This window comes from Podarcis raffonei, chromosome 16 (assembly GCF_027172205.1).
Source record: "Podarcis raffonei isolate rPodRaf1 chromosome 16, rPodRaf1.pri, whole genome shotgun sequence".
Classification (NCBI taxonomy): domain Eukaryota; kingdom Metazoa; phylum Chordata; class Lepidosauria; order Squamata; family Lacertidae; genus Podarcis; species Podarcis raffonei.
Genome location: NC_070617.1, coordinates 5,086,665 through 5,111,893, shown reverse-complemented (window position 1 = coordinate 5,111,893; position 25,229 = coordinate 5,086,665). Strand labels below are relative to the sequence as shown.

Below are 25,229 nucleotides of genomic sequence, written 5' to 3'. Positions count from 1 at the left end.
GTCTACTCTGAGCAGGAGTTCCTACTCGCGTCGGGGACCCCCTGCAGCCCCTTCTCCTGGGGGGCTGAGCGCCTTCTCCCCCCCCCGTCCATCTCCGCCCCCCACATCCCATCCCACGCTCCTCCTGGAACAAAGGACGCCTCGCCTCGCCTCTTGGCACCGTGGCGCTCGTCTGGCTATAGATGGGGCTGTGGAGCCCCGACTCACCCCTTTCTCCCAGCGCCTGCCCACAGGAGACAAAGGGGGGAGGAGGAGGGAGGAGGAAGGAAGGAGCAGGCGAGGCAAAGAGGGAGGGAGGGAGGGAGAGAGGGAGGGAGGGGGCGCCTCTCTCTCTCTCTCTCAGTAGGGATGTGCGCGCATCGCAAAGAGGTCCATGCCACCGGAGGTCTCTTGCGCTCCCTCTGAGAAGAAAGAGGAGCAGGAGGGAGGAAGGAGGAAGGCAACCAGGAAATAAAGAGGGAGGGAGGGAGGAAAAAAAGGGGGGGAGAGCCATTTATTTTTCCCCCCTCCTGCGAAACAGCCAGCCCAAGCCTTCAGCCGCTTGCTCGTCTCCAGGAGACCAGCTTCGATTCTGATTTTTCCTCTCTCCCTCTCCTTTCTTTCTTTCTTCTCCTCCCCCCACCCCTCTTCCTCCCCCACCCCCTTTTTCCTGACGGCCACCCCCCCGAGGAATGATGAAAAAAACCAATTCTACCAAGCGGGTGAGTTTGAAGCCCGCTTTCTGAAGACCCCCCGAAAGCAGAAGGGTCATTGTCCAGTTTCTGTGAGATTGGAGGGGCGCGCGGTGGGAGTGGGGAAGCTGGGGTGTCAGAGCGTTTTTTCTGGATTATTATTTTGTTGCTGTTGTTGTAAATATCGTCTCGATGCCCTTCGATTCGGCCCCCTTCCTCCAACAATTCAATTGCCTCCTATCTCTCCCCAGTAGCCCCCAGTAGCTGGGTCCTTTAAACTGGTACAGAGGCTGGATTGCCAAGTGTTTATTATTAAAATTGGGGGTGGGTGGCGTTTTGTTTTCGTTTGGTTTTTTGCATTAATTCTGGGAGTATTTGAAACAACAGGGAAACCCACCAGCCTTACAGAAACAACGCAGAGTGCCTATTCTCCAGATTTAAGACTGTTTACAGTGGTTAGGAAGGCGGCCGGGGGGGGGGGAGAGATCCATCTGAAAACATCCAATTCTGTAGCCCCACATTTGCTCTTAGAAACGGGGCCTCGTGCGAATATTATTATTATTATTAGGTCCGTTAATATTATGTTGTTATGCTCCGCGTTTTCAAAGGGCGAGAAAGCAGGGAAAACACGAAAATTGTGGTGATTATTTTATTTTTTTAAGGAAAAAAGGTGAAACGCAGAGTGGGCAGGGGAACAGATTGACACAGTCTGTTTTCTTACATAATGGATGTGGAGGCGGTGTGGGGTGGTGGTGGGGTGCCAGAAGGTTTGGAAAAAAATTGTTTATTGATTTGTGCATCATCATCATCTCTCTCTCTCACACACACACAGAGAGAGGGACCGTTAGAATTGGGATTGTTTTGTTAGTTTAAAAATAATAATAATAATAACTGCACACTTTCAAGGGAGGACGGCGGCTCAGAAAAGATTGCCAGTGGACTCTGCAGCGATAGAGGGGCCCTATCCTGCAGTCTCCGGGAAGGAAGGATGCAGGTTGGAGAGGCTTGAAATAAAAGACATTCCATCACAGTTTCCAATTCTCTCTCTTTTTCTCTCTCTTTGGCTTCTCCTTCCAGGGTCACCACGATGGGAACCAACAACCCACTCTGCTGGAGAAGGTGGGCTGGGTCCGGAAATTCTGTGGCAGAGGCATTTTCCGGGAGATCTGGAAAAACCGCTACGTGGTTCTGAAAGGGGACCAGCTGTACATCTCGGAGAAGGAGGTAGGGTCTCTCTCTCTCTCTCTTGGAATCTCCTTGGAGGGCAGCCCTGCTCCCCCACCCCAGAGAGAGATGGCAACCGTTTCCCACGCCCCCCACCCTCAGAGCCGGAGCTCCAAAACAGGAAATTGGGGGGGGGGGAGGAGGGAGGAGGAGAGACCACTGGCTGGGGCCTGGCCTGAGACCTAGATTTTGCAAGTTGAAAAGGGGCAGCAATTTTTGAAGTCCGTGGAAGCGCGGCAGGCGCTGTAGGGTTGCCCCCAAAGGACACAGGCCCAGGGCCCTTGTGGGAAATGTGGCAGCTCGTTCCCAGGATGTGGGGTCAAAGGTGATTAATGTTGAGAGGGTCACTTGCTTGCCAGCAGCAGCAAGCAAGCAAAGGACCCAACTCCTAGGGGCTGAGATCCCTTTGCCCCCCATAAACATTTGAGGGGGCTGCCCCCTAAGTGGATGGGCATTGCCATTCAAATGGTGTGCATGCGTCACTGTCTTGGAATCGATTATGTGGGGCTTACCTGGGCCCCCCAATGTTCTATTCAGGTTGGCACCCCTGGCAGCAGGGAAAGGGGTTCAAAAGCCCTTTGGTGTCTTCACAGCTGTTGGGGAGTGGGGACGGGTGGCCTCCTGGCCGAGGGACCCAGAACCCCCTTTTCATGCAGAAGGTCCCGGGTTCATTCCCGGCACCTCCAGGTCAGGCTGGGAAGGTCCGAAACCTGGGAGAGGTGCTGCCTGTCAGTGCAGACAATACTTAGCTTAATAGACACAGATGGTCAGCGTAAGACAGCTTAGAGAGGGCCGCAGCTGAGGCCGGGAACATTTGCCCTCCATGCAGAAAGTCGCAGGTTCAATCTCCAGGTAGACCCCCATCTCAAAACCCTGGAGCTGCCAGTCAGAGTAGACAATACTGAGATAGAAGGACCAATGGCCTCACTTGTTAATACATGGCTTTTTAGGTTCTTCCATTAACCGGCCCTTTATTCAGATCCATGAGGACTACCGCCTTGTTTTCTTCTTAGAGAAGAAATGAAGGAGGTCCCAGACTCAGTGCCCAGGAAGAGAGCCACTGCCTGTCAGTGTGGGCAGTACTGGGCTAGATAGACTGACAGCCTGACTTCTGGAATGGCAAGTTCCTGCCTTCTTATTCGCTAGTCCTTCCTTTGTGTTCTTGAGGACTGGAATCTTGCTTTGATTCAAACGGAAGGCCTTTGCAGCTCAGCACTTGCTGTGTGTTCCTGTGATGGTGCTCCCCTGGCTACTTGGTCAGAGCAATGGGTGCCATTATGGGTTTTCCATCCCGGGTGTCGGGAACATTGTTTGCCAGAGTTTGGTGGCGAAGGCTCTAGGTTCAATCCCTGCTGGCAGCATCTCTGGGTAGGGAGAGGCCCTGAGGCCCTGGAGAGTTGCTGGCAGTCAGTGCAGACAATACTGAACCAGATGGACCAGAGGTCTGACAGCTTCCTGTATTTCTGTAGAGTTCTGCATTGTCAGCCATCCTTTCCTGAAAATTTGCATCTCAATTTTGAGGCTTGCTTCCTCCTGCAACATCCTTTCCTGCTTGCCGGGCCGGCTGTGATACAAAGGGCAGGTTAAATGCAAAGTCGTGTGACACATCGCAGGCCCCCTAAGTGGAAATCTCTCCCTTAGCCTTGTTAAAACCTTCATCCTTTGTGGACGATTAACCTGAGCGAGCATTAACTTGGCTGCATTGCCGTCGATGTGCCTGACGCTCTTACCTGTGCTCTCATATTTCCACCATCGCCGTGACCTGTTCGGAAAATTAAAAAAATCCTAGGGCTAAAGAAATTCTTTCATAAAATTTATGTGCCACTCGATTGCGGGGGGAAACAAATCTCACAGGCTGTCGAGAAGAACTAGCAACAGTTTAAGCTTTTGAAAAGTTAAAATAGCAATAGAGTAAAAACATATTAAAACTGGCACCGGCCGGATATTGTTTTAGATTCTTTGTCTAATCAAAAATGCTTTCAGCAGGTGTGTGCAAAAAAAAAAAAAAGAGGAAAAAAGACCTGCTATCAATAGGCAGGGAGTTCCACAGTGCATGTCCTTATTCCAAAGAAATTGCTTGGAAGTTGCACCCTGAGCTCCTAATTTTCAGGTGGACAGGAAACGGCAGCAATTTCTTGGTGGTGAGAGACAAAAAAAGCACTTTGCATGCAGCTGGAGACTATGAGGGTCTCGTTTCTAATAAGAGGTGATGTGGTTTAAACCTATTTTGCACATCCGGCCTTCTGACCTGACTCTTCATGACCCTCAGTTTGTCATAGCAGCAGGAAGCCTAACTTTTATGCATTTGTTCTTCCTTCTTTTTTCACTTTGAGGTGTGTGGGGAGTTTTTTTTTGTAGCATCGTCCAGGGCAAATGGTGCTTTTTCCACTTGTGCGAAAAGGTCGGGTCCCTGCCCCCATCAGCTTGCATTCAGAATTAAGAGGTCGGGGTTAGGGTCTGCAGGATAGCAGCGAGAGAAGAACCCAGGGAGTGTGGAAGGGGGCCGCGAATGGATGTAAACAGACACCGGGTCACCTGGGGTGACGCCTCAAAGCAGGGAGAGTTCCTAGTCCCCATGGCTGGAGATAGATTTCTGCAGTCCACATGGATTGCAAAGGTTTGAAATTAGTCCTGTGTGAGGACCTGTTTTTGTAAATCTGCTTTCCCCACCCTTGTGGTCAGATAGGATTTGTTCCTCAGGGAGCCCTGGGAACCTGAAATGTTTGAGGAGGGTGGGGAGTTAATGGGACACCCCATTGCACCATCCCGCCAATGTCTACTGTATTCCTGGCTTTACACAATCTTGAGAAGGGAAGGAAAGAGCGGGTTTGCATTTTCCTGTCCTCAGTTCCCAAGACAAACAGAAGAGTGGACTGCCCCTAAGGCAGGGCTGAGGAATCGAGCAACCTTCATCATAATAATAATTTATTATTTGTACCGCGCCCATCTGGCTGGGTTTCCCCAGCCACTCAGGGCGGCTTCCACAGAGAACAAAAATACACTAAAATGCCACACATTAAAAACTTCCCTAAACAGGGCTGCCTTAAGATGTCTTCTGAATGTCAGGTAGTTGTTTATCGCTTTGACATCTGATGGGAGGGCGTTCCACAGGGCGGGCGCCACTACCGAGAAGGCCCTCTGTCTGGTTCCCTGCAACCTCACTTCTCACAGCGAGGAAACTGCCAGAAGGCCCTCGGAGCTGGACCTCAGCATCCGGGCAGAACGATGGGGGTGGAGACGCTCCTTCAGGTATACTGGGCCGAGGCCGTTTATAGAGACTCATAGAGTCGGAAAGGACCCTTGCAATGCAATTCAGATCTTTCTGGACCCTGACTCCTGTCCATTGGTTGTGCTGGGAGATGGAGTGCAGCAACGATTCCCTTCCTGCGCTTCCCAGCCACTGGTATTCAGAATCATCGCTGCCTCCAGTTGTGGGGGCAGAGCATAGCCACTGATAGAGCCATCCCTTCCTCCACGAATCTTCCTCTTTTAAAGCCATCCACGCAGGTGGCCATCACTGCATCCTGTGGCAGTGAGTTCCACATATCACCGGTCTTGAAAGACCTACATTGGCTACATTTCCGAGCACAATTCAAAGTGTTGGTGCTGACCTTGAAAGCCCTAAATGGCCTCAGCCCAGTATACATGAAGGAGCGTCTCCACCCCCATCGTTCTGCCCGGACGCTGAGGTCCAGCTCCGAGGGCCTTCTGGCAGATCCCTCACTGCAAAAAGCCAAGTTACAGGGAACCAGGCAGAGGGCCTTCTCGGTAGTGGCACCCGCCCTATGGAACGCCCTCCCACCAGATGTCAAAGAGATAAACAACTACCAGACTTTTAGAAGACATCTGAAGGCAGCCCTGTTCAGGGAAGCTTTTAAAGTTTGATGTATTGCAGTATTTTAATATTTTTTTGGAAGCCGCCCAGAGTGGCTGGGGAAGCCCAGCCAGATGGGTGGGGTCTAAATAATATATTATTATTATTATTATTATTATTATTATTATTATTATTATTATTCCACAGTTCAACTGAAGGAGGACTTGGTTTTGCCTGTCCTGAATCATCCTCATTAGACCCCCCCACCCGAATTCCAGCATTATGGGAGAGGGAAGGCAGACTCTTCTCAGCATAACTTGGTCAACTTCTTTCACGACTCTGCTTACTCACTTATTCTGTAAACTGAAAAGTCGCCCCCCCCCAAAGGCTTTTCGCGGGAAGAGGGTTCTATGAAACAGGCCTTTGGAAGAGCGGGCGTTTTAATTACCATGAAACTGACCGGGCGCTTTGGTGGCAGGAAACGAAGGCATTAGAAATGCAGAAAGGTGATTAGGCAGAAAGGCAGTGAACGGGGCGATCCGGTTACGGAGACACCCGATCTCCAGGGTGGGTGGGTGGCTCGCTCGATGGGTAGGCGGGCGCAGGTGGGGGCAAAGGGCTTGGAGGAAGGGGCTCGTTCGGGATCCGCTGCGCCTTAAGGCTGCGTTGCACGCCGTGCAATTTAAAGGCGCCCCGGTGCCACCAAAGACTGCTGGGAACTGTAGTTTATCCCTCATGGAGCTACAGTTCCCAGCAACCTTCACAAAGTGCAGCTGCCAGGATTCTTTTTGGGGAATCATTTGCTATCCTAGAATTGGAAGGGACCGCCAAGGATCAACTAGATCAGCCTTTCTCAACCTGTGGGACCCGAGATGCTGTTGAACTACAACTCCCATCACCCCTAGCTAGCAAGGCCAGAGCTCAGGGATGATGGGAGTTGTAGTCCAACATCATCTGGGGACCCACAGGTCGAGAACCGCGGATCTAGATCAACCCCCTGCAATCCCCTCAAGAATCCCTGGCAGACGGGCATTCAAATTCTGCTTATAAACTTCTGATGAACGAGAGTCCATCGCCTTCTGAGGGAGTCCGTTCCACCCTCGAACAGCTCTTGCCATCAGAAACGGTTACCTGATGTGTTTTGTTGGGATCTGCTTTCTTGTAATTTGAATCGGTTGGTTCGGGTTCTACCCTTCAGAGCAGGAGAAAACAAGCTTGCTCCATCCTCTGGGTGTCAGCTTTGATATTTGAAGAGAGCCGTCATATCTCCTCTCAGTCTCCTATTATCCGAGCTAAACATCCCCAACTCCCTCATCCATCCCTCATCTGGCTTGGTTAATAATAATAATAATAATAATAATAATAATAATAATAATAATAATACAGTTATACCTCGTGGGTTACAGACGCTTTGGGTTTCGCGATTTCGGGTTTCGCACCGCGCCGAACCTGGAAGTACCAGAACAGGTTACTTTTGGGTTTCTGCGCTTGCGCATAAGCACTAAATTGCACTTTGCGCATGAGCAGAAGCGTCGAATCACGACCCACACATGCGCAGACATGGCACTGCGGGTTGCAGCAGTTGTGGGTTACGAATGTGCTTCCCACACAGATCATGTTCACAACCCGAGCGTCCAGCGTCCACTGTAATAATAATAATAATAGTAATAATTTTTATTGGCTCAGGGCAGATCCCACCAAATATATAATACATTAAAAACACAAAATCAAACAATTAGTTTAAAATACAATTCGAATCACATTTAAAATAAAATTAAGTGGGAACCCACGAATCATAACCGTAGGGGTAAGGAATTAAAAGTGCACCAGGCCCAGCCACTCATGCTGGTCCCATATGGGCCAGTAGAAATAGCCAGAGAGGCCCCTTACATACAGTGTCCCATAGAAAGAAGGGGGTCAGACTGAACCCCGACCAAAGGCCTGGTGGAACAGCTCTGTCTTGCGGGCCCTGCGGAAAGATGTCAATTCCTGCAGGGCCCTGGTTTCTTGTGATAGAGCGTTCCACCAGACCGGGGCCAGGGCTGAAAAGGCCCTGGCCCTGGTCGAGGCCAGTCTAACCTCCTTGAGGACCTCCAAAATATTATTGTTTGTGGACCGTAAGGTTCTCTGCGGGGCGTACCAGGAGAGGCGGTCCCGTAAGGCGGTTAAGAGTTGTGGAAGTCAAGTTTTGTGGTGCCAGAAGGCAGGGCAACCGATGTCCTCTTCCAGTCAACTGAGCTGCCATCTTTTACACCTGATGTTATTTTGGGGGCATCTCTAAGAGCCTTCTTGTACAGAATGCAACACCACTGGTCCATCAAGCTTAGTACTGCCTACACTGGCTGGCAGCTGTCGCTCTCCCAAGGTTTCAGGAAGGACGTATCTCCCAGACTTGCAGGAACTGAAGTCGGGACCTTCTGCATGCAAAGCCGGTTTTCTGTTTCCATGATGAGTGGCATGTTTTTGAAATCGTACCCTTAAATCGAAATCCGTAAGGTGTTTGTGTGTTCTTGATGGACTGGTCTGAGCCGAAGGATCCAGACTTAGCTGGGAGGAGGTTCCCCTTCTATCGATGGCGGAATATTGAGTCCTGAAGTTCTTTCAGGAGGCCTTGGCTGGGAGGGACCTAGCCAACCAGGGTTTGCGAGATAACCTCGTGTTAGGTGTCCCTTGCTTCCTGGGCCTCAGTGTGGTAGCGGGTTGGTCTAGATGACCCTCTGGCCCCCTTCCAACTCCAAAGAAGTCAACGATTCTCTGGCCATCTCTCTTTGTCGCTGGCCCTCCAGCTGCAGTCATGGTGTTCAGCCTCCTTTGCTGATTCCGAGCTTTCCTCTCATCCTCCCAGGATGCAGGCTGTAAACAAGGCTGGGTGTCCCCCATGCTAAAAATATTTCCGAAATTATTTGCCCAGGCAACCCAAATCCTTGCACTAAGAAAATCTCTGACCCTGCATGAGTCACTCACACGAAGCAACTTCACGTTGTCGGTGATTTTTTTGCTCAATTCCTTCTGCTACGAAACTCTCTTTCTGGTTGGATTAGTCCATAGAGCCTCTGAATCACTGGGTTGTGGGTTCGAACCCCACGTTGGGCAAAAAGATTCCTGCAGTCCTGCGGGGTTGGACTAGATGAGCCTTTGAGGTCCTCCCAGCCCTGTGATTCTTTGTCATCTGAGATTATGCCAGGCACTGCCGGAATGTTGTAAAAGTCTACCTTTGAACCCCTAAGGGTTAGAAATCTACTCTTTTTATTCCTGACCTCTCCCACTTAAAAGAAAGGAAGGAAAGGAAAGTGGAAGAATGTAAGAGCCCTGCTGGATCAGATAAAATATTTCTCCAGTCCAGCATCAACGGGTGTCATTGGGGAAAGGAACGAAGGCAACAGAGGTAGACTGCCTCTGAACTTGGAGTTCCATTTAGACAGCAGGGCTAACAGCCATTGTTAGGTCTCCTTCCCTGCCAATAATAATAATAATAATAATAATAATAATAATAATAATAATAATAATAATAAATTTTATTTATACCCCGCCCTCCCCGGCCAGAGCCTGGCTCAGGGTGGCTAACACCAGTAAAATTACAGTAAAAATATAATGGGGGGGGGGACGGACAAAACCAATTTAAAACACAGGTTAAAACGCAATTTAAAATGCAGCCTCATTTTAAAAGTAACCCATAGATCAAAACCATGAGGGGAAGGAAATATAAGGGTCAGACTGAGTCCAGACCAAAGGCCAGGCGGAACAGCTCTGTCTTGCAGGCCCTGCGGAAAGATGTCAAGTCCCGCAGGGCCCTAGTCTCTTGGGACAGAGCGTTCCACCAAGTCGGGGCCAGTACTGAAAAGGCCCTGGTCCTAGTTGAGACCAATCTAACCACCTTGTGACCTGGGACCTCCAAAATGTTGTCATTTGTGGACCTTAAGGTCCTCCGTGGGACATACCAGGAGAGGCGGTCCCGTAGGTACGTGGGTCCTAGGATGCATAGGGCTTTAAAGGTCAAAACCAGCACCTTAAACCTGACCCTGTACTCCACCGGGAGCCAGTGCAGTTGGTAAAGCAATGAATTTGTCTAATCTGACTTAAGAGCCATTTAAGCCAGCGGCCAATTGCAATACTGCAAATACGGCAAATTCTGTCCGGTTTGCAGGATGGTGAATTCCATTTATTTATGTATAGGTGATTGCAATTCTACCTTTTTTCCTCTAGGGAGCTCAAGGTGTCAGGCATAGTTCTCTCTCTGCCTATTCCCACAACAACCTTGTGAGGGAGGCTAGGCTGAGAAGGAGGGACTGGTCCCCAAGTTCACCCCTGGTGACCTCCATGGCTGAGTGGCAGGATTTGGACCCTGGTCTCTCCCAGGTCCTAGTCTGACACTCCAACCACTACACAACACTGCCCCTATACACCCACCACCACCTTCTAGTTGCTGGGGGGTGGCGGATTGGCACATAATCCACTTTATCCAAGACCCTAGACTTGAGAGACAGGCTGTTTCTGTTTTCCCTTTGGTCCTAAAAGCACCCACCCCAACCCCAACCCCAAAATCTAGGCCTCAGCTTCACATGTCCTCAAAATGCTGCTTATTGTTTTCTGGGGGGGGGTGAAGAGCGTTGATCCTTGCCCGCCACCCGACTTCACCTCTTGTAATTAATTCCGATAGCGTGCTAAAATGCATTTGATACAAGCCTTGGAGAAGGTGCGCAGATCGATGCCCCTGGAGAGCGAAAGTCTGTGTTTATTGATGTGTGTGAAAAAGAGCGGGGGGGGGGCACTTTCAGCCATGGCCTCCGCTGCTCCTGGGGCAGAGAGGCAGAAGCAGACACAGACACACACATACACACACACACACCCCTCCAAGACGGAAGGTTGCCAGATCCCTGCAGGCACGCAGAAGCTTTTTGCTTTAAATTTTAATCCAACGTTAAAATTGTTCCATTCGCTTACTTAATGCACTAGCTCTTAGCAGATCCTCCCCCGGCATTAAGTTTGGAGCATCACTGCCGGTCAGTGTGGACCCGTAGTCTTGACTCTGCAGAAGGTGGCGTCTTCGGTTCTTGTTCAAACCGGCTGCCCATTCACAAGCCGTTCTGGCAAGTGAATGGCTTGCCAGTTAATGACTGATGGTAACAATGACCATGAGGACTAGAATCTTACTTTATTTTTTTTATGAGGGCTGTAGCTCTGTAGTTCTGGGTTCAATCCCCAAAGACATCTCCAGATCCGGCAAGATGGACCGATAGTATCTGGTTCAGCTTCCAATATTCTGTTTACAGATCTGGAAAGAGCGCGGATAAGTTGGGGAAATCTCTGTGAATTTGTCTGCTCCAAAGCCATCCAAGTTAGTGGCCATTGCCGTCTCCTGTGGCAGGGAGTTCCACAGTTTCAACTGTGTGAAGAAGTCCTTTTTATCTGTCCTGAATCTTCCAACTTTCAGCTTCACTGGATATCCCTGAATTCCACTGTTAGGAGAGAGGGTGGAAAACTTTTCTCTGTCTACTATCTCCATGATACGCATGATTTTATAAACTTCTATCATTTTGCCTCTTACTCGCCGATTCTCTATCCTAAGAATGACCAAACTCTGCAACATTTTGTCATAGGGAAGTCTCTCCATCCCCTTTTCTGAACCTTTTCCAGCTCTTCAGTACCCTTTCTGAGGTGAGGCGACCGGAACGGCGTACAATATTCCAAATTCGGCCGCACCACCGATCGGTATCACTGCATTACGATATTGGCAATTTCCATTCCCTTCCTCGTGACCCCAGGCGTGGTAAACCTTTCCCAAGGACTCTCTCCCCTCTGCTTCCCAACGAACTGCTCCGATCGCCAGCTCACAGGCATAGATTTTTGCGCTGCGATAGCCCAGACGAGATGCCCATGTGCTCACAGAGGCGCGCATGACATGCCTTTCCCCTTCCCCCAAATTGATTTGCGAGAGTTGAGCATGAGCTGTGTTAGGTCAACCTGACGTGAGCAGCAATCGATATCACCGTCCCCTCCGTTCTGCAATGGAGAAAATTGCATTTATTTGCGGCTCCCTAGTTGGAATGAACATGGCGCTCCATTAAGCTGCCTCTGCCCTTGCTGGTTTTTTCCTCCCAAATCCCTGTGGTTTTGGAGGGTGTTGTGAGCGGTGCGATGGTGCACTCGTTCCCTTGTGGTGCGGACACACTTGTTTGGGGACGCCTCCCACTAGTCAGACGGGCCTTGCTAGCTTTAGGAACGCTACCAGAGGTTAGTAGAGTTTGGGATTTTTTTAGCTTAGAGAAAAGGCAAATAAGAGCCAACACGTTTATAAAATTCTGCCTGGCATGGAGGAAGCAGACAGAGAAGAGTTTCCCCCGCTCTCTCTCTCTTTCTCTTTCGTTACACTAGAACTTGTGGACATCTAAGGAAGCTGAATGTTGCGAGATTCAGGGTGGATTTCTTCCTGCAGCGCAGAATTAAACTTTGGAACTGCTTGCCGCAGCAGGCAGTGACGGACGTCAACCTAGAAGGCTTTAATAGAGGATTAGACAGATTCACGGAGAAGTGAGCTGCTAACTTGGCATTAGACTGAGATCTGGCTGGTAGGCTGTTGTTGTTTTTCCCCCCATGCGCAGCGAATGTGTCTGTTTGGAAATGGATCGCATGACGGAAAGGGGAGCCTGACCGCCGGGTTCAAGCCCAACCGTGGGTCCATGCTCTTCTGTTCCGGGGTTTAATTCTCTTTTTGGCTAATCTCTTCTCCGGGGACAAAAAGCTTTAGGAGCGAAGGCGGTGGTTTTATTTCACGTGTCGCAAATCCTGCGTTGGCTGCGGGTCTCGGGCGGCTTAAAGTGAGCTGTCCTGTCTTGCACACAGCAGAGATTCTGGCCCAGTTAAAAATAGACGGTGCTCATCCTCCCCCCTCCCATTTGACTTTTTGTTCCTGCCCGCTTCCAAAATGCACCAGATAATAGCGCAGCGATGTTGGTTTTCCTTCTGCTAAACTGTAGGCGTGCTCATCGCCTCCTCAAAGCTGACTTTCGCAGATGGATTTAAGATATCCGTGTCGTTTTAAATTTCGTATTTTGCTTTTGTGGCTTTTCGGGCACCCCGCCCCACGATATTTCCGAGTGCGGGACGGTCTAAAACAAAGAAGTATCTTCCGTATGTACATGTCCATAGGAATGCAGTAAACCTGAATCGTAGGTGCAGGCCACATACAGCAGGCATGTCCAAAGTCCGTTTAATCAATTTAATCCAGAACCCTCATGGCAGTATACAGTGGTACCTCGGGTTAAGAACTTAATTCGTTCCGGAGGTCCGTTCTTAAACTGAAACTGTTCTTAACCTGAGGTACCACTTTAGCTAATGGGGCCTGCTGCTGCCGCCGTGCAATTTCTGTTCTCATCCCGAAGCAAAGTTCTTAACCCGAGGTACTATTTCTGGGTTAGCGGAGTCTGTAACCTGAAGCGTATGTAACCTGAAGCATATGTAACCTGAAGTGTATGTAACCCGAGGTACCACTGTATGTCCTGGGGTAAAATCCTAAAAATAACTCAACAACTTTGGGGTAAAATTGTAAAAAAATCTCAACAACTTCAATCCTAAAAACCTTGGTCGGCCCTCACACATGTTCACTTCATCAAATCTGGCCCTCTTTGAAAAAAGTTTGGGCACCCTAACATAGTTTCAACCGTACTCTGTGAAGGCGAGCTGGCGGGGATCAGAGGCGAGTGGAAGCCACAAATAAGAGCTCTCAAGTTCTCACAGGAAGTCAGGTTGCCCAGCAACCTCTCGTGGGAGCATCCCCACCGCCAGAGTCGGATTTAAGGAAGCGCAACCGATTTGGCCACACTGGGCACGGAGCCTTGGCGAAGCTGCAGGGGATGCCACAACTGTGATTTAGAATGGGGCGCAAAAGGCAGGGGCGCCGAATTTTGGTATCACACCAGGCGCTGCTGAAATTTGAGACCTGCAAGGTCCGCCACTGCCTACCGCACCCCTGGCGAAAGGTGAGCCACTCAGAGGATTGCCCCAGGAGGGACTTGGCCAGAAAGTCCAAAAGTTGGAAGCAAGACCAATAGCTTAAACGCTCTTTTTGCACTTCAAGTTTCTAGCTTCCTCTCACATCTGAGCCTCCCGCTCGCTGGCTCCCTTATAGCTGGCTAGCCGTGGGGCAAGTCCAAAGGGAATTTTGGCTATACCTGGATGTTGCCTCGGTGTGTAACCTTTGGGACCAAACCCAAGTTGCCTGTGAATGCGCTTTCTCTCCTGCAAATTCCATTCGTTCCATTGGGAAGTCTCCAGTAAATGAATCCCACGTTCTGGTTAGTGGGGTGTCATTTGCAGTCAGTACCCCAAACACTACTACTACTATTATTATTAGTAGGGACGTGGGTGGCGCTGTGGGTTAAACCACAGAGCCTAGGACTTGCTGATCAGAAGGTCGGTGGTTCAAATCCCCACGACGGGGTGAGCTCCTGTTCCTCAGTCCCTGCTACTGCCAACCTAGCAGTTCGAAAGCACGACAAAGTACAAGTAGATAAATAGGTACCGCTCCAGCGGGAAGGTAAACAGCATTTCCGTGCACTGCTCTGGTTCGCCAGAAGTAGCTTAGTCATGCTGGCCACATGATCCGGAAGCTGTACGCCGGCTCCCTCGGCCAATAAAGCAAGATGAGCGCCGCAACCCCAGAGTCGGCCAGGACTGGACCTAATGGTCAGGGGTCCCTATACCTTTACCTAGTAGTCATTTGCACTTTTAAAAGCAGCTGCACACATAGTTAACTTATGGGATTTGCCACCAAGAGAGGCATTGCCAAAGGTGGTAGTGCTTTCACCATATTGCTTCTAAATAACCAGGAAATGCTTTTCCACCTGTAAAACCTGAAAACTTTATTTATTTATTTTAAGGAAATGTTTGTCCACCTGGCCTGGCGGTTGTACTTTTTGCAATGACAGTGTATCCTGCAGAAATCTGCAGGTGTGGCTTCCCCAGCTATGGAGATAAACGTAACGCTTTCCAATTAATAATAAAAAATAAAAAAATTATTTAAACCCCGCCCTTCCCGGTTTAAAAATTGGGCTCAGGGCGGCTAACAGCAAATGTGAACCAGTGAGTAAAATGTGACTTAAAAACAGCATAAAACCGCATAGAATACAACATAAAACGCAGCATCAATATCAATAAAATTCAAAAATTCTGGGGTCATTTTTTTTGGGGGGGGGGAACCCAAGTCAGTAGACATCGAACGATCACCAGGGCTAACTGGCCAAGATGGTCCCACTAGGGTCAGCAAGGAGACCTGGGAAGAATTTAAATGTGGGGTCCCAGAAAGGGTTTCTTCACAGAAGAGGAAAGGGAAAAGGGAATAGAGGATCAGGCTAATTCAGACTGAAGGCCAGGCGGAATAGCTCTGTCTTACAGGCCCTGCGGAAGGAGATCAAGTCCTGCAGGGCCCTAGCCTTGTGGGACAGAGCATTCCACCAGGTCAGACCCGTCACTGAAAAAGCCCTGGCCCTGGTGGAGGATAGTCTGGCATTGACACAACTGCAGTGGGAAGCTGAAAAGCTGGCAACCCTTTTTGGCTGGGATCCCACCTAGCGAGCAGAGAGGGCCGTGAGCAGATGGAGGAGTCGCTCTGCCTCTTCATCTCCAGGGTGCAATCCTCTTACACCCGCCATCCAAACGGGTGCAGTCAATTGCTGAACTGCAGTGGGGACCAGGAGCCTTAGCCTCCCTGTGGGAACTACAGTTCCCAGAATGCTTTGTGGCTGGGGAAGTCAGAAGGCAGTGATTCCCATTCCAATCAGCTTTCGTCGCAATCAACGCTGTTTTCATTCTGCTGCATCTCGGTTTCCACCAAATGCTAACTTATTCTTCTTCCTATGCAACGCAATCGACTTGATTATTTATGCAAGTTACAAATGCCATTTACGCAAGTTACTGACGTCATGACACATGAATGCTGGATGCAATTTAAATGTGAGGTGGCAGCAACCATCAATTACGTATTGTCTGCGGAGTGAAAGCAGCAGCAGCAAATGCCAATCAATATTTGCTGGGCTGATTCCCATCACGTAGACAGGACAAATAAGGCAACATTGGCCATTTTGCTTCTGTCAGAATCCTCCAATGTCTGATTTCATTGTGTTAAGAGGAGTTTGGATTTGATATCCCGCTTTATCACTACCTGAAGGAGTCTCAAAGTGGCTAACAATCTCCTTTTCCCTTCCTCCCCCACAACAAACACTCTGTGAGGTGAGTGGGGCTGAGAGACTTCAGAGAAGTGTGACTAGCCCAAGGTCACCCAGCAGCTGCATGTGGAGGAGCGGGGAATCAAACCCAGTTCACCAGATTACGAGTCTACCGCTCTTAACCACTACACCAAGCTGGCTCCATAAGCCAGGATAGTTAAAACAGTTGAGGGTTTGTAGTGTATAGAGACAGAACCAGCAATCAATCGCAAATGGAAGACTCTCACTGAACTTGTGTCCCTCTGTGTATGTGTTTGTTATTCCCTGCCTGCAGGTAAAAGACGAGAAAAACATTCAGGAAGTGTTTGACTTGAACGATTACGAGAAATGCGAAGAGCTCAGGAAATCAAAAAGCAGAAGCAAAAAGAACTACAGCAAGTTCTCGCTCGCCCACTCCAAGGAGCCTGGGAACACAGTAGGTCTTCCCTATCGCCCCCACCCAGAGGGATTCCTGGCTCCTGGTTAAACTATGGAACTCACTGCTGCAGGATGTGGCAGGAAAAGGATGGTCCTTCCAGCATCCTTGGACTCCAACTCCCATCAGCCCCCAGCCAAGGTGGCCAATGGTCCATCATCAGCCAGTCTCTTTATTACAGTCAGCGGCCAGTATTTTAAAATCTATAAGCTAGTACCATACAAAACAAGACAGAGAGCCATAACAATACGATGACTAATAACTGAAGCATACTATAGAATGCCAGGCGCAGAAAATAAAGCCGTAAGTTCGTTAAAAGTAATCCCCAATGAGTTTTACTTGCTGCAGCGCAGTATTTAGCTCCCAGCTTAGAAGAGATGGATGCATCCCCGATCGGAGAGGAGTTTTAAAAAGCATAAAATTCACCTGACCACCCGGGGAGTTTCTGTAAAAAGGAGTTTCCAATAAAAATCCGGCGTGAATCACAATAAAAGAGCAACGCATAAGAATAGTTGCTTCTACCTCTCCGGATTTGCTAGGGAGTTTGTGTTGACAATGGGGGATTATGATTTTTTTTGCAGCTTCACCTCCTGTAGGCGTAAGGTAACCCATCCCACAAGGTTGAAGGAGCCAGACCAGCCAGGATGGCCAGTGGTCAGCAGTTAGGGGAACTGGATTCCATAGACACCTTGAGGTTTTGCAGACTCCCCAGTCCTGGGATAGTAACAGCACCCTAGGAAACCAGGATTTTGTCAGTGATCAAAAGCTATAGAGCCACGAGTGAAGAATGGGTCTTCTTGGCTTGCATTTCCTGTAATGGGAGACAAGGAAGGGATGTAATAAAGCTAGGTTTAAGTGATCCTCTCTAAGACACCATGGTTTTGCATTACTATTTATTTTAGTTTGAGAATTCATGCCCCGCTTGGCCAAAAAGGCTCCAGGAAAGGCTTAGCTACAATAAAAAAAAAAGACAACCTTACAGTCCTTGCCCGCACAGGTTTATAAAGTAAACAAGAATGGCGCACAAGTGGAAACGAACAAGGAGGGAAGAGGAAAAATCAAAACTCAGGCACAGATTTCCAAACAGTTGTCCTGATGGAAAAGGCCTTCTGCTTCCCATCTCTCCTGATGGGATGGCTGCCCCCAGGTGACAGGTGAGGGGAAAGGAGGCCTGAGGGAACAGGCTTGCCGTAGCAGAGCTAATGGAGGGAGCTCTGCTTTCCAGAACTAGGCTGTCACCTGGGTGCTTCAAAAAACCAACCGAGTTGTAAGCGGGTTTTGTATTTCCATGCACTGTTAGGGATTCTCTCTTCCACTAAGAAGCTGTTAGGCGCTGGTGCGTCTGACATAGACAGACACCATCTTCCTTTGCCTCAGGATGGGTTTGTTGACGGCGTGACATTCGCATCTGATGCGTGTTCCTTCTTTCCTAGGCACCTAACCTTGTCTTCCTGGCTGTGAGTCCTGAAGAAAAGGAGTCCTGGATCAACGCTCTCAACTCTGCAATAACTCGGGCCAAGAACCGCATCTTGGACGAGGCAAGTAACCTTTGGGGAATGAGGTGTTCATGGGCAGAGAATCTGCTTTGCATGAAGGTGGTCCCGGGTTCGGTGCCAGAAGGCATCTTCTTGGCTAGGACTGTTGTTGTTGTTGTTTAGCCATTTAGTCGTGTCCGACTCTTCGTGACCCCCTGGACCAGAGCACGCCAGGCACTTCTGTCTTCCACTGCCTCCCGCAGTTTGGTCAAACTCATGCTGGTAGCTTCGAGAACAGTATCCAACCATCTCGTCCTCTGTTGTCCCCTTCTCCTTGTGCCCTCCATCTTTCCCAACATCAGGGTCTTTTCCAGGGAGCCTTCTCTTCTCATGAGGTGGCCAAAGTATTGGAGCCTCGGCTTCACAATCTGTCCTTCCAGGGAGCACTCAGGGCTGATTTCCTTAAGAATGGAGAGGTTTGATCTTCTTGCAGTCCATGGGACTCTCAAGAGTCTCCTCCAGCACCAGAATTCAAAAGCATCTATTCTTCGGCGATCAGCCTTCTTTATGGTCCAGCTCTCACTTCCATACATCACTACTGGGAAAACCAGAGCTTTTACTATACGGACCTTTGTTGGCAAGGTGATGTCTCTCCTTTTTTTTTCTTTTTTTACTTTTTTGGGTACGACTAGACAGGCCAATACTCTGACCTAGGGCAAGGCATGTTCCTATTTAAACCAACCCTTTGGTTCAGAATCATGAGGACTAGAGTCTTTATTTTTAAGCGGAGGACCATAGCTAAGCGGCAGAGAACCTGTTATGCATGTAAGAGATCCCAGGTTTGATCCTTGATGGAATCTCCACCTAGGGTTCAGAATGTCCCCCGTTTACAAAACCCTGGAGAGCTGCTGCCAGTCAGTGTTGACAGTACTGAGCCAGGTGGACCCCAATCGCCTGACTCTGCATAAGGCAGAGTCTGTTCCTACGATGTGGGTCTTGTGCCCCCCAACCTGTTCAAGGGGTTGCCCTTTGAAAGTTGCCTTATGAGCAAAGCAATGAGTAGATTAATAGTCTATTGGTCGCTTGGCTCGTAAAAGTACCTACAGTATTTTTCCGTCTATAAGACGCCCCCATGTATAAGATGCCCCCTATTTGGGGGGACTCAGATTTAAGAAAATGGGGGGAGATATATTTGTGTATAAGACGCCCCCTAATTTAATGACATTATTTTTTAGGGGGGAAACCTAGTTAAACATGGAAAAATACGGTACTTACTTAATTGTTCCTCCTCCCAGGAACAATGAGAAATGGACATCGTTTGTATTCATTCATTCATTCATTCATTCAGAGCATTTGTACCCTTCTTTTCAGCCAAAAATAAATAAATAAAAGGCCCCCAGAGCAGCTTAACGTACAGTCAAAACAAGAGTTCCTTTCCGCACAATCTAAAAGCAAACAAAACCACAGCACGCAAGGGAAACTGGACTGGGAGGGAAGAGGAAAACATTGCGCTTATGGCAGGCTAAACAAAGGGGCCTCTGCCGGGTTGTAGTCTCCCACAGCGAAGCTTTTGAGACTCCCCCTCTCCACTGCCTCCAAGATCCCTTTTGTTTCTCCACCGGTTGCCCCCCTTTCCCTTTCCAGCCATCCTCCCACCCACTGTAACGTGAGCTTATATAAAGAGCTGCCTCTGCTCGGAGTTTTAAACAGTGCGATTGAATTAAGGAACCCTTTTAAAGAAAATAGGAAGGAAGAAAGAAGAACCGAGACTACAGTCTGCTGTCTCCGATATCGCCGGGGCCATCTGTCTCTCTTTTTTGATCGCTCTGCCTTTGTGGGCTTGTGACTCATTCTGCATCTGCAGAGCAGGGCAGAATCGAGAGTGCCGCTTCCTCGCTGCTAAATTTAGGGGAAGGCCGAGGGGCGGCCACGGTGAGAATTTCTTGCTTTTATTTAAAGGCTGGGGTTGCGGTTCCGCCTTTTGATCTGTAATAATCCCCGGGGTCGGAGCAATGCTTCTGAATGCTGGTTGCTGCGACACCCAGGAGGGAGAGAGTGTTATTCTTGTGCTCAGATCCCACTTGCTGGTTTCCTGCTGGGGCATCTGGTCGGCCACTGGGAGAATAGGATGCTGGACTAAGTAGACTCCCTTTGGCCTAAATCAGGAGCAGCAAGACTAAAGAAGAGATTGATCCACATGGTGCATTGTTAAACTATGGGACAATGGCCGCCTCCTTCCCTACAGACCCTCTTGGGTGCTGAGATGGGCAGGGGGCGCCCTCTAGGTTGTTGTAGAGGCTCAGGGGATGGGGGCCTTCCCTGTGGTGGCCCCTAAGCTGTGGAACATCCTCCCTGCAGTGGTGTGTCCGCCACCTTCATTGTACACCTTCCAGAGGATGCTAAAGATGTACCTCTTTGCTCAGGCTTTTGGCACTCAGGGTGCATGTTTTTTTTAAAAACACACCTTACTTTGCGATTGTTATTTTAAACTGCTTTTAACATTGCATTTTAATTGCTACAACCCACCCTCGGACCTTAGGGTTAAGAGTGGGCTAATTATTATCGTTGTCCTTAAATCTATTACCTCCAGCCCTTGGCGTTTGCTCTGGGGTTGGCTGAGGTCGGGAACCTTAGGCCTGGAGGCCAAATGTAGCCTTGCAAATTCTCTTCCCAGGCAGAGGTGTAACCAAGGTCTCTGGTGCCCTAATCAAAGAGCTGTATCACCACCTCCCCTCGCTAAAAACACTTTACTGCAGTAGCCACATTAGAAATTACTACATTTCACATGACCCAATTGCTTGAAACGTCTGGAGTGAGGGCAGGGAGGAAGGGCAGGAAAAATTGTACCTCTTTGTGCCACGGTGCGAGAAGGATGGGAAGCTTCTCCTGTGTCTGATCTCAGTGCGACAGCAGCGGTGATCTCCCCAAACAAATACATCATATGATCCATAGTCAGATAGGTGGCTTTTGAGCCCCTGGTGGAGACTGGTTTCACCAACTCCTAGGTACACCTCTGTGCCCAGGCCACAGCCCTCGCCAGCTCTGTTTTGCACCCCTGTTGAATGCTTTTCCTGTCCTTGATCCCAGGTCATGTTGTCTGCTTGCCTAATAATAATAATAATAATAATAATAATAATAATAATTTATACCCCACCCTCCCCAGCCAAGGCCGGGCTCAGGGTGGTTAACACCAGGTATAAAACAATTGATTAAAATAAAACTTAAAAACAAGATTAAAATACAACATCAAAATGCAGCCTCATTTCAGTAGAAACTCAAATCAAAAACTTTTTGGGGATGAAAACGTCAAGTTTTCACCAAGGCCAACTATCCAGACTGGTCCTGCATGGGCCAGAAAAAAAGCCAAGAAGTCCCCAAATAGGAGTTCCATCACAGAAGGAGAAAGGAAAAAGGATAGAGGGGAAGGGATCGAGTTGATTCCAAGCCAAAGGCCAGGCGGAACAACTCTGTGTTATAGGCCCTGCAGAAAGAAATCAGATCCTGCAGGGCCCTGGTCTCATGAGACAGAGCGTTCCACCAGGCCGGGGCCAGTGTTGAAAAGGCCCTGGCTATGGATGGATGACAGAGGGGTGTTGGTGTGTAGAAACTAGCCCACTGTAGAAAAGAAAAATGTTACATTCCTGTGTCTGTCCGGTTTCCCCACTGGCCTTGTCTACCTCTAGAATGTGGTCCCTCAAGACAGCTGCCTGGAAGGGAACATGGCGCTTGCTAGGGAATGTTCTGCACTAGGGTGACAGAGCGCTTGAATCCACTGACATTCCAGAATGGGCTCCAATCCTGGAAAATTCTGACTGCCCTTGGCCCAACAGGTTTAGCAGAATGATGCGCAGCTTTGACCAAAGTGCGCTTGCACCTTCATGCCTGGAACGTTGGCCGGCAACACACTTCTGAGCAGCGCCTGTCTCTCCAGAGGATTTGCAGCCCTGCAAAATCTGGAGCCTCTGCCAGGCAGCAGTCAAGCCATTTTCGACCCCGAAAGAGATTCCAGCTAATTGTTGCGGGTAATGAATACGCCGCAGAGTTCCAGGCTAAGCTGACGGATCAGCCCCTTGCAGGGAGCCAAAATGAGAGGGATAAATTATTCACCGCGATCCACCGCGCTGGCCTGTCGTCGTGACAAACTGACGGTGGGTGTTCTTGTGTTGCATTTCAGGTGACCGTGGAGGAGGAGAGTTACCTTGCCCACCCGACTCGCGACAGGGCCAAGATCCAGCACTCCAGGCGGCCGCCGACCAGGGGGCATTTGATGGCTGTGGTACGTTAAGGCGGATTTCCCGCTTCCATTAACGGCGCACACTCAGAACTGTACATGGGAAATATATACGTGCAGTACAATATCATCTTATGCAGGGGTTTGGTTTCAAGGGTTTGATGCACACACAAAAAGGCAGATTTTCAAACCGCCCTGTGTGAGCATATCTAGATTCCTGGAACTAGCACATTGTGCAAGTCTCGCTCCCCAAGCAAGGCAGAAAGCTCAAAAGCTTCCCGCAAAACGCAGCATGGAAAAAGCTTTCAAGCTCCCTGCCTCGTTTGCCAGGCAAGCCCTGCTCAGCACACCGGCTCCAGGTTACAGATGCTCACGCAAGATCTCACGGGAACTCAGACGGCCCCACGTGATCTCATGAGAGCATCCCGGAGCCCGCGCACTGAGTGGGGCTTGCCCAAGCAGGGCAGACAGCTCAAAACAGTCTTTTCATGCCAGGAAAACCCGGTGCAAAAAGAGCTTTCAAGCTCTCTGTGTCACTTGCTTTTAACTTGCAGAATTTGAACAAGCTGGACTTCAAACATGTCTGAAACTGCGCAAATTAAGTGCACATCAGATGACAATTGCGGGAAATCATGGGAGACGTGGTTGTGTTCAGGCCTTGGTTGCAGGTTTCCCATTGAGGCATCTGGTTGGCCACTGTGAGAACAGGATGCTAGACTAGATGGGCCATTGGCCTGATCCAGCAACAGGCTCTGCTTATGTTTGTATTTGATCCCTGTGTGTGTGTGTCTGTGTGTGTGTGTGTGTGTGTGTGTGTCAGATGGCATTAGCATGCATGTTTTGTTTTGTTTATACACATACAAAAGTTGACTGATTCATTGGGCATAGGAAGTAGCAACTATGGATCAGAGCCAAATTCTTCATTTCTGTCCTTGGTATTGGGTTACCTGGCACAAAAAGAGCATTGAAGCTCTGTGCCTTGCTGCAGAGGGGTTATTTTGGCATGCCAGCTCTAGAAGACATGGGGTGCTTGGATGGGGGCGTCTCCAAGGGGATGGTTTGTGTCCATGTGCTTTTGTGTTTACCTGCCATCCCAGGAACATGACCCCTGCGTAAGATGCGACCGCACTGTTGTATCCGTGGGTTGATTTGTGATGCCTACAGGCACGACGCTCCAAAATAATTCTCAAAACACGTAGCCCTTATCTCTCTCTCTCTCTTCCTGCCCCACGACCTCTGTAGGCATCTACCTCAACGTCCGACGGAATGTTAACCCTCGATTTGATCCAGGAGGAGGACGCTTCCCCGGAAGACAACGGCACCTGCGAGGAGAACTTCCGGGTGGACCTCGACAAATCGGTGGCCCACCTCTCGGCCGGGCGGCGGCGTTCGGATTCCGAGAACGTGAAGCCCGCGGAGAAAAGCCGGACGAACAGCCTCCCGAGGCGGGAGGTGGCGTCTTGGGACAAGTTCTCTCAGCGCACCGACTCCTTTGAGAAGGGTACCATGTACACCCCTCAGGTTCCGAAGAAGCTCTCCCACCTGGAGAAAAACAAATGTGCCTCCATGGAGGAGATCCTGTCGTGCCGGGACTCTTCCTCGGCGCACCGGGCGGTGCTGCGGAAAGGGCTGGAGGAGCAGCTGGCCTCGGCCGGGCCAGAGCAGCTGGGCCGGATCCAGGAACTCGTTGCGTTGAAACTTGAAAAGACCCAGGAACTGCTGGCGGAGGTGAGGGGCTACGCCGAGGGGAAACGGAAGGCCAAGGACCCCGCTTCTGCCACCGCCGCCACCACCATCGCCTCCTCTCCCTCCTCCTCCTCGTCTTCTTCCAAGTTGGACTCGGAGGCCATCTTGCAGGAGACGGAGCGGCTGCTTGGGGAGGCTTCATCCAACTGGAGCCAGGCTCAGAAAGTGCTGCAGGAGGTGCAAGAACTGAGGGGCCTGTACAAGCAGCTCGAACTGCAGCTCTCAGACCCCAAATCCAAACAGAACGCGCAATCCCAGTACAGGAAAAGTATGATGTGAATGGAGGCCCGTTTTGGGCCCTCTTAGGCGGCAAGGACAGGGTGTTAGGGCGGCTAGGAAGAGGGTCAAAAGGGTTGGTATGTACCTTTTTATTACCACTATTATTATTTACAGTGTTTGATGCTGACGAGGTGCCTGTTCTCATCCAATCCTAATTTCTCACCAGTTTGATTTGCTGCCCTTCTTTTGCCCCCTATCACCCCACGCCCTTTCCCCTTCTCCAGCCCCAGACAAACACATTCCAATAAATCAGTTTGTATCCATGCTTTTAAATTTATTTTGGGGGGTTTCGTTTTCCTCAGCTTTCTCTCGCTCTAAAACAATATCGAGCCTCTTTTTCAAAGAGGATAAAGGATTCTAGGTTTGCGGCAGGAGGGCTTAATATTTTTTTTTGTAGTTTGGTGGCAGGGCACAGAATCTGGTACAATAATTTCTTTCCGGAGAAGGCTTCCAAATGGAAACTGTTGAGGTCCTCAACCTGAGCAAAGAGAGGATGGAGCAAATGAGAGCATCCCAGGAGCTTTCTCCAGTTCTCCAGAAATCCCTGGAGTTTTAGATTGACTTTGGGGCCCAGGATGTGGGTTTCTTCCCACAAAACAGCAGATTTAATCTGCTACTAGTCCCTCCACATCCAGATCTCTCTCGCTCTACAATATCTGCTCTTGGGGCTCTCACTCCGAGCCACTCTGCTATTTGGGCGGTCGTTCCTTTGCCCACAGTGCCCACCTTGGCCTGCGCCCAAAACCCTGCCACAAAGGTGGCCTTAAACTATGCAGAAAAATCATCTAAGTTTCCCTGATGTTTCCAAACCAAATCAATTCAGCTCTGTGCTTGAGCACAACGTCAGATTGTATTGCACCCCAGTTCTGAAAACTTTTATCTGACTGTTCTTGCTCTCTGGTGGAATTCTGGTGGTCTTTTAAGTTCTACATGACCGGCAATGGAGTTTTTGGGTACACATTCATGAGTCATGCTAAACAACAACAACACACATTGATGTCGCCGATTGGCCTGTTCATACGGACATCCCACGCAGCCTTCCTAAAAGCTGCTTTGTACAGTCAAATGCAGCTCACGAGTTAGCAAAGCACGTGACTCAGTTTGCAAGAAAAGCTGTGACTCACGAGATCTGGGATCCTTCATCAGAGTTCTCA

The 25,229-nt window shown here is 49.5% G+C and overlaps 1 protein-coding gene across 1 annotated transcript; it reads left to right on the top strand.

The window, feature by feature from the left end:
• The first annotated feature begins 309 nt into the window (after positions 1 to 309).
• On the top strand, positions 310 to 24,339 carry PLEKHO1 (pleckstrin homology domain containing O1). The gene is made up of 6 exons (XM_053369402.1): positions 310 to 701; positions 1,749 to 1,895; positions 16,204 to 16,344; positions 17,778 to 17,882; positions 21,994 to 22,095; positions 23,293 to 24,339. The coding sequence occupies exons 1-6, from the start codon at positions 672 to 674 to the stop codon at positions 24,073 to 24,075; spliced, it is 1,308 nt and encodes a 435-aa protein (XP_053225377.1). The 5' UTR covers positions 310 to 671; the 3' UTR covers positions 24,076 to 24,339.
• The last annotated feature ends 890 nt before the right edge of the window (positions 24,340 to 25,229 follow it).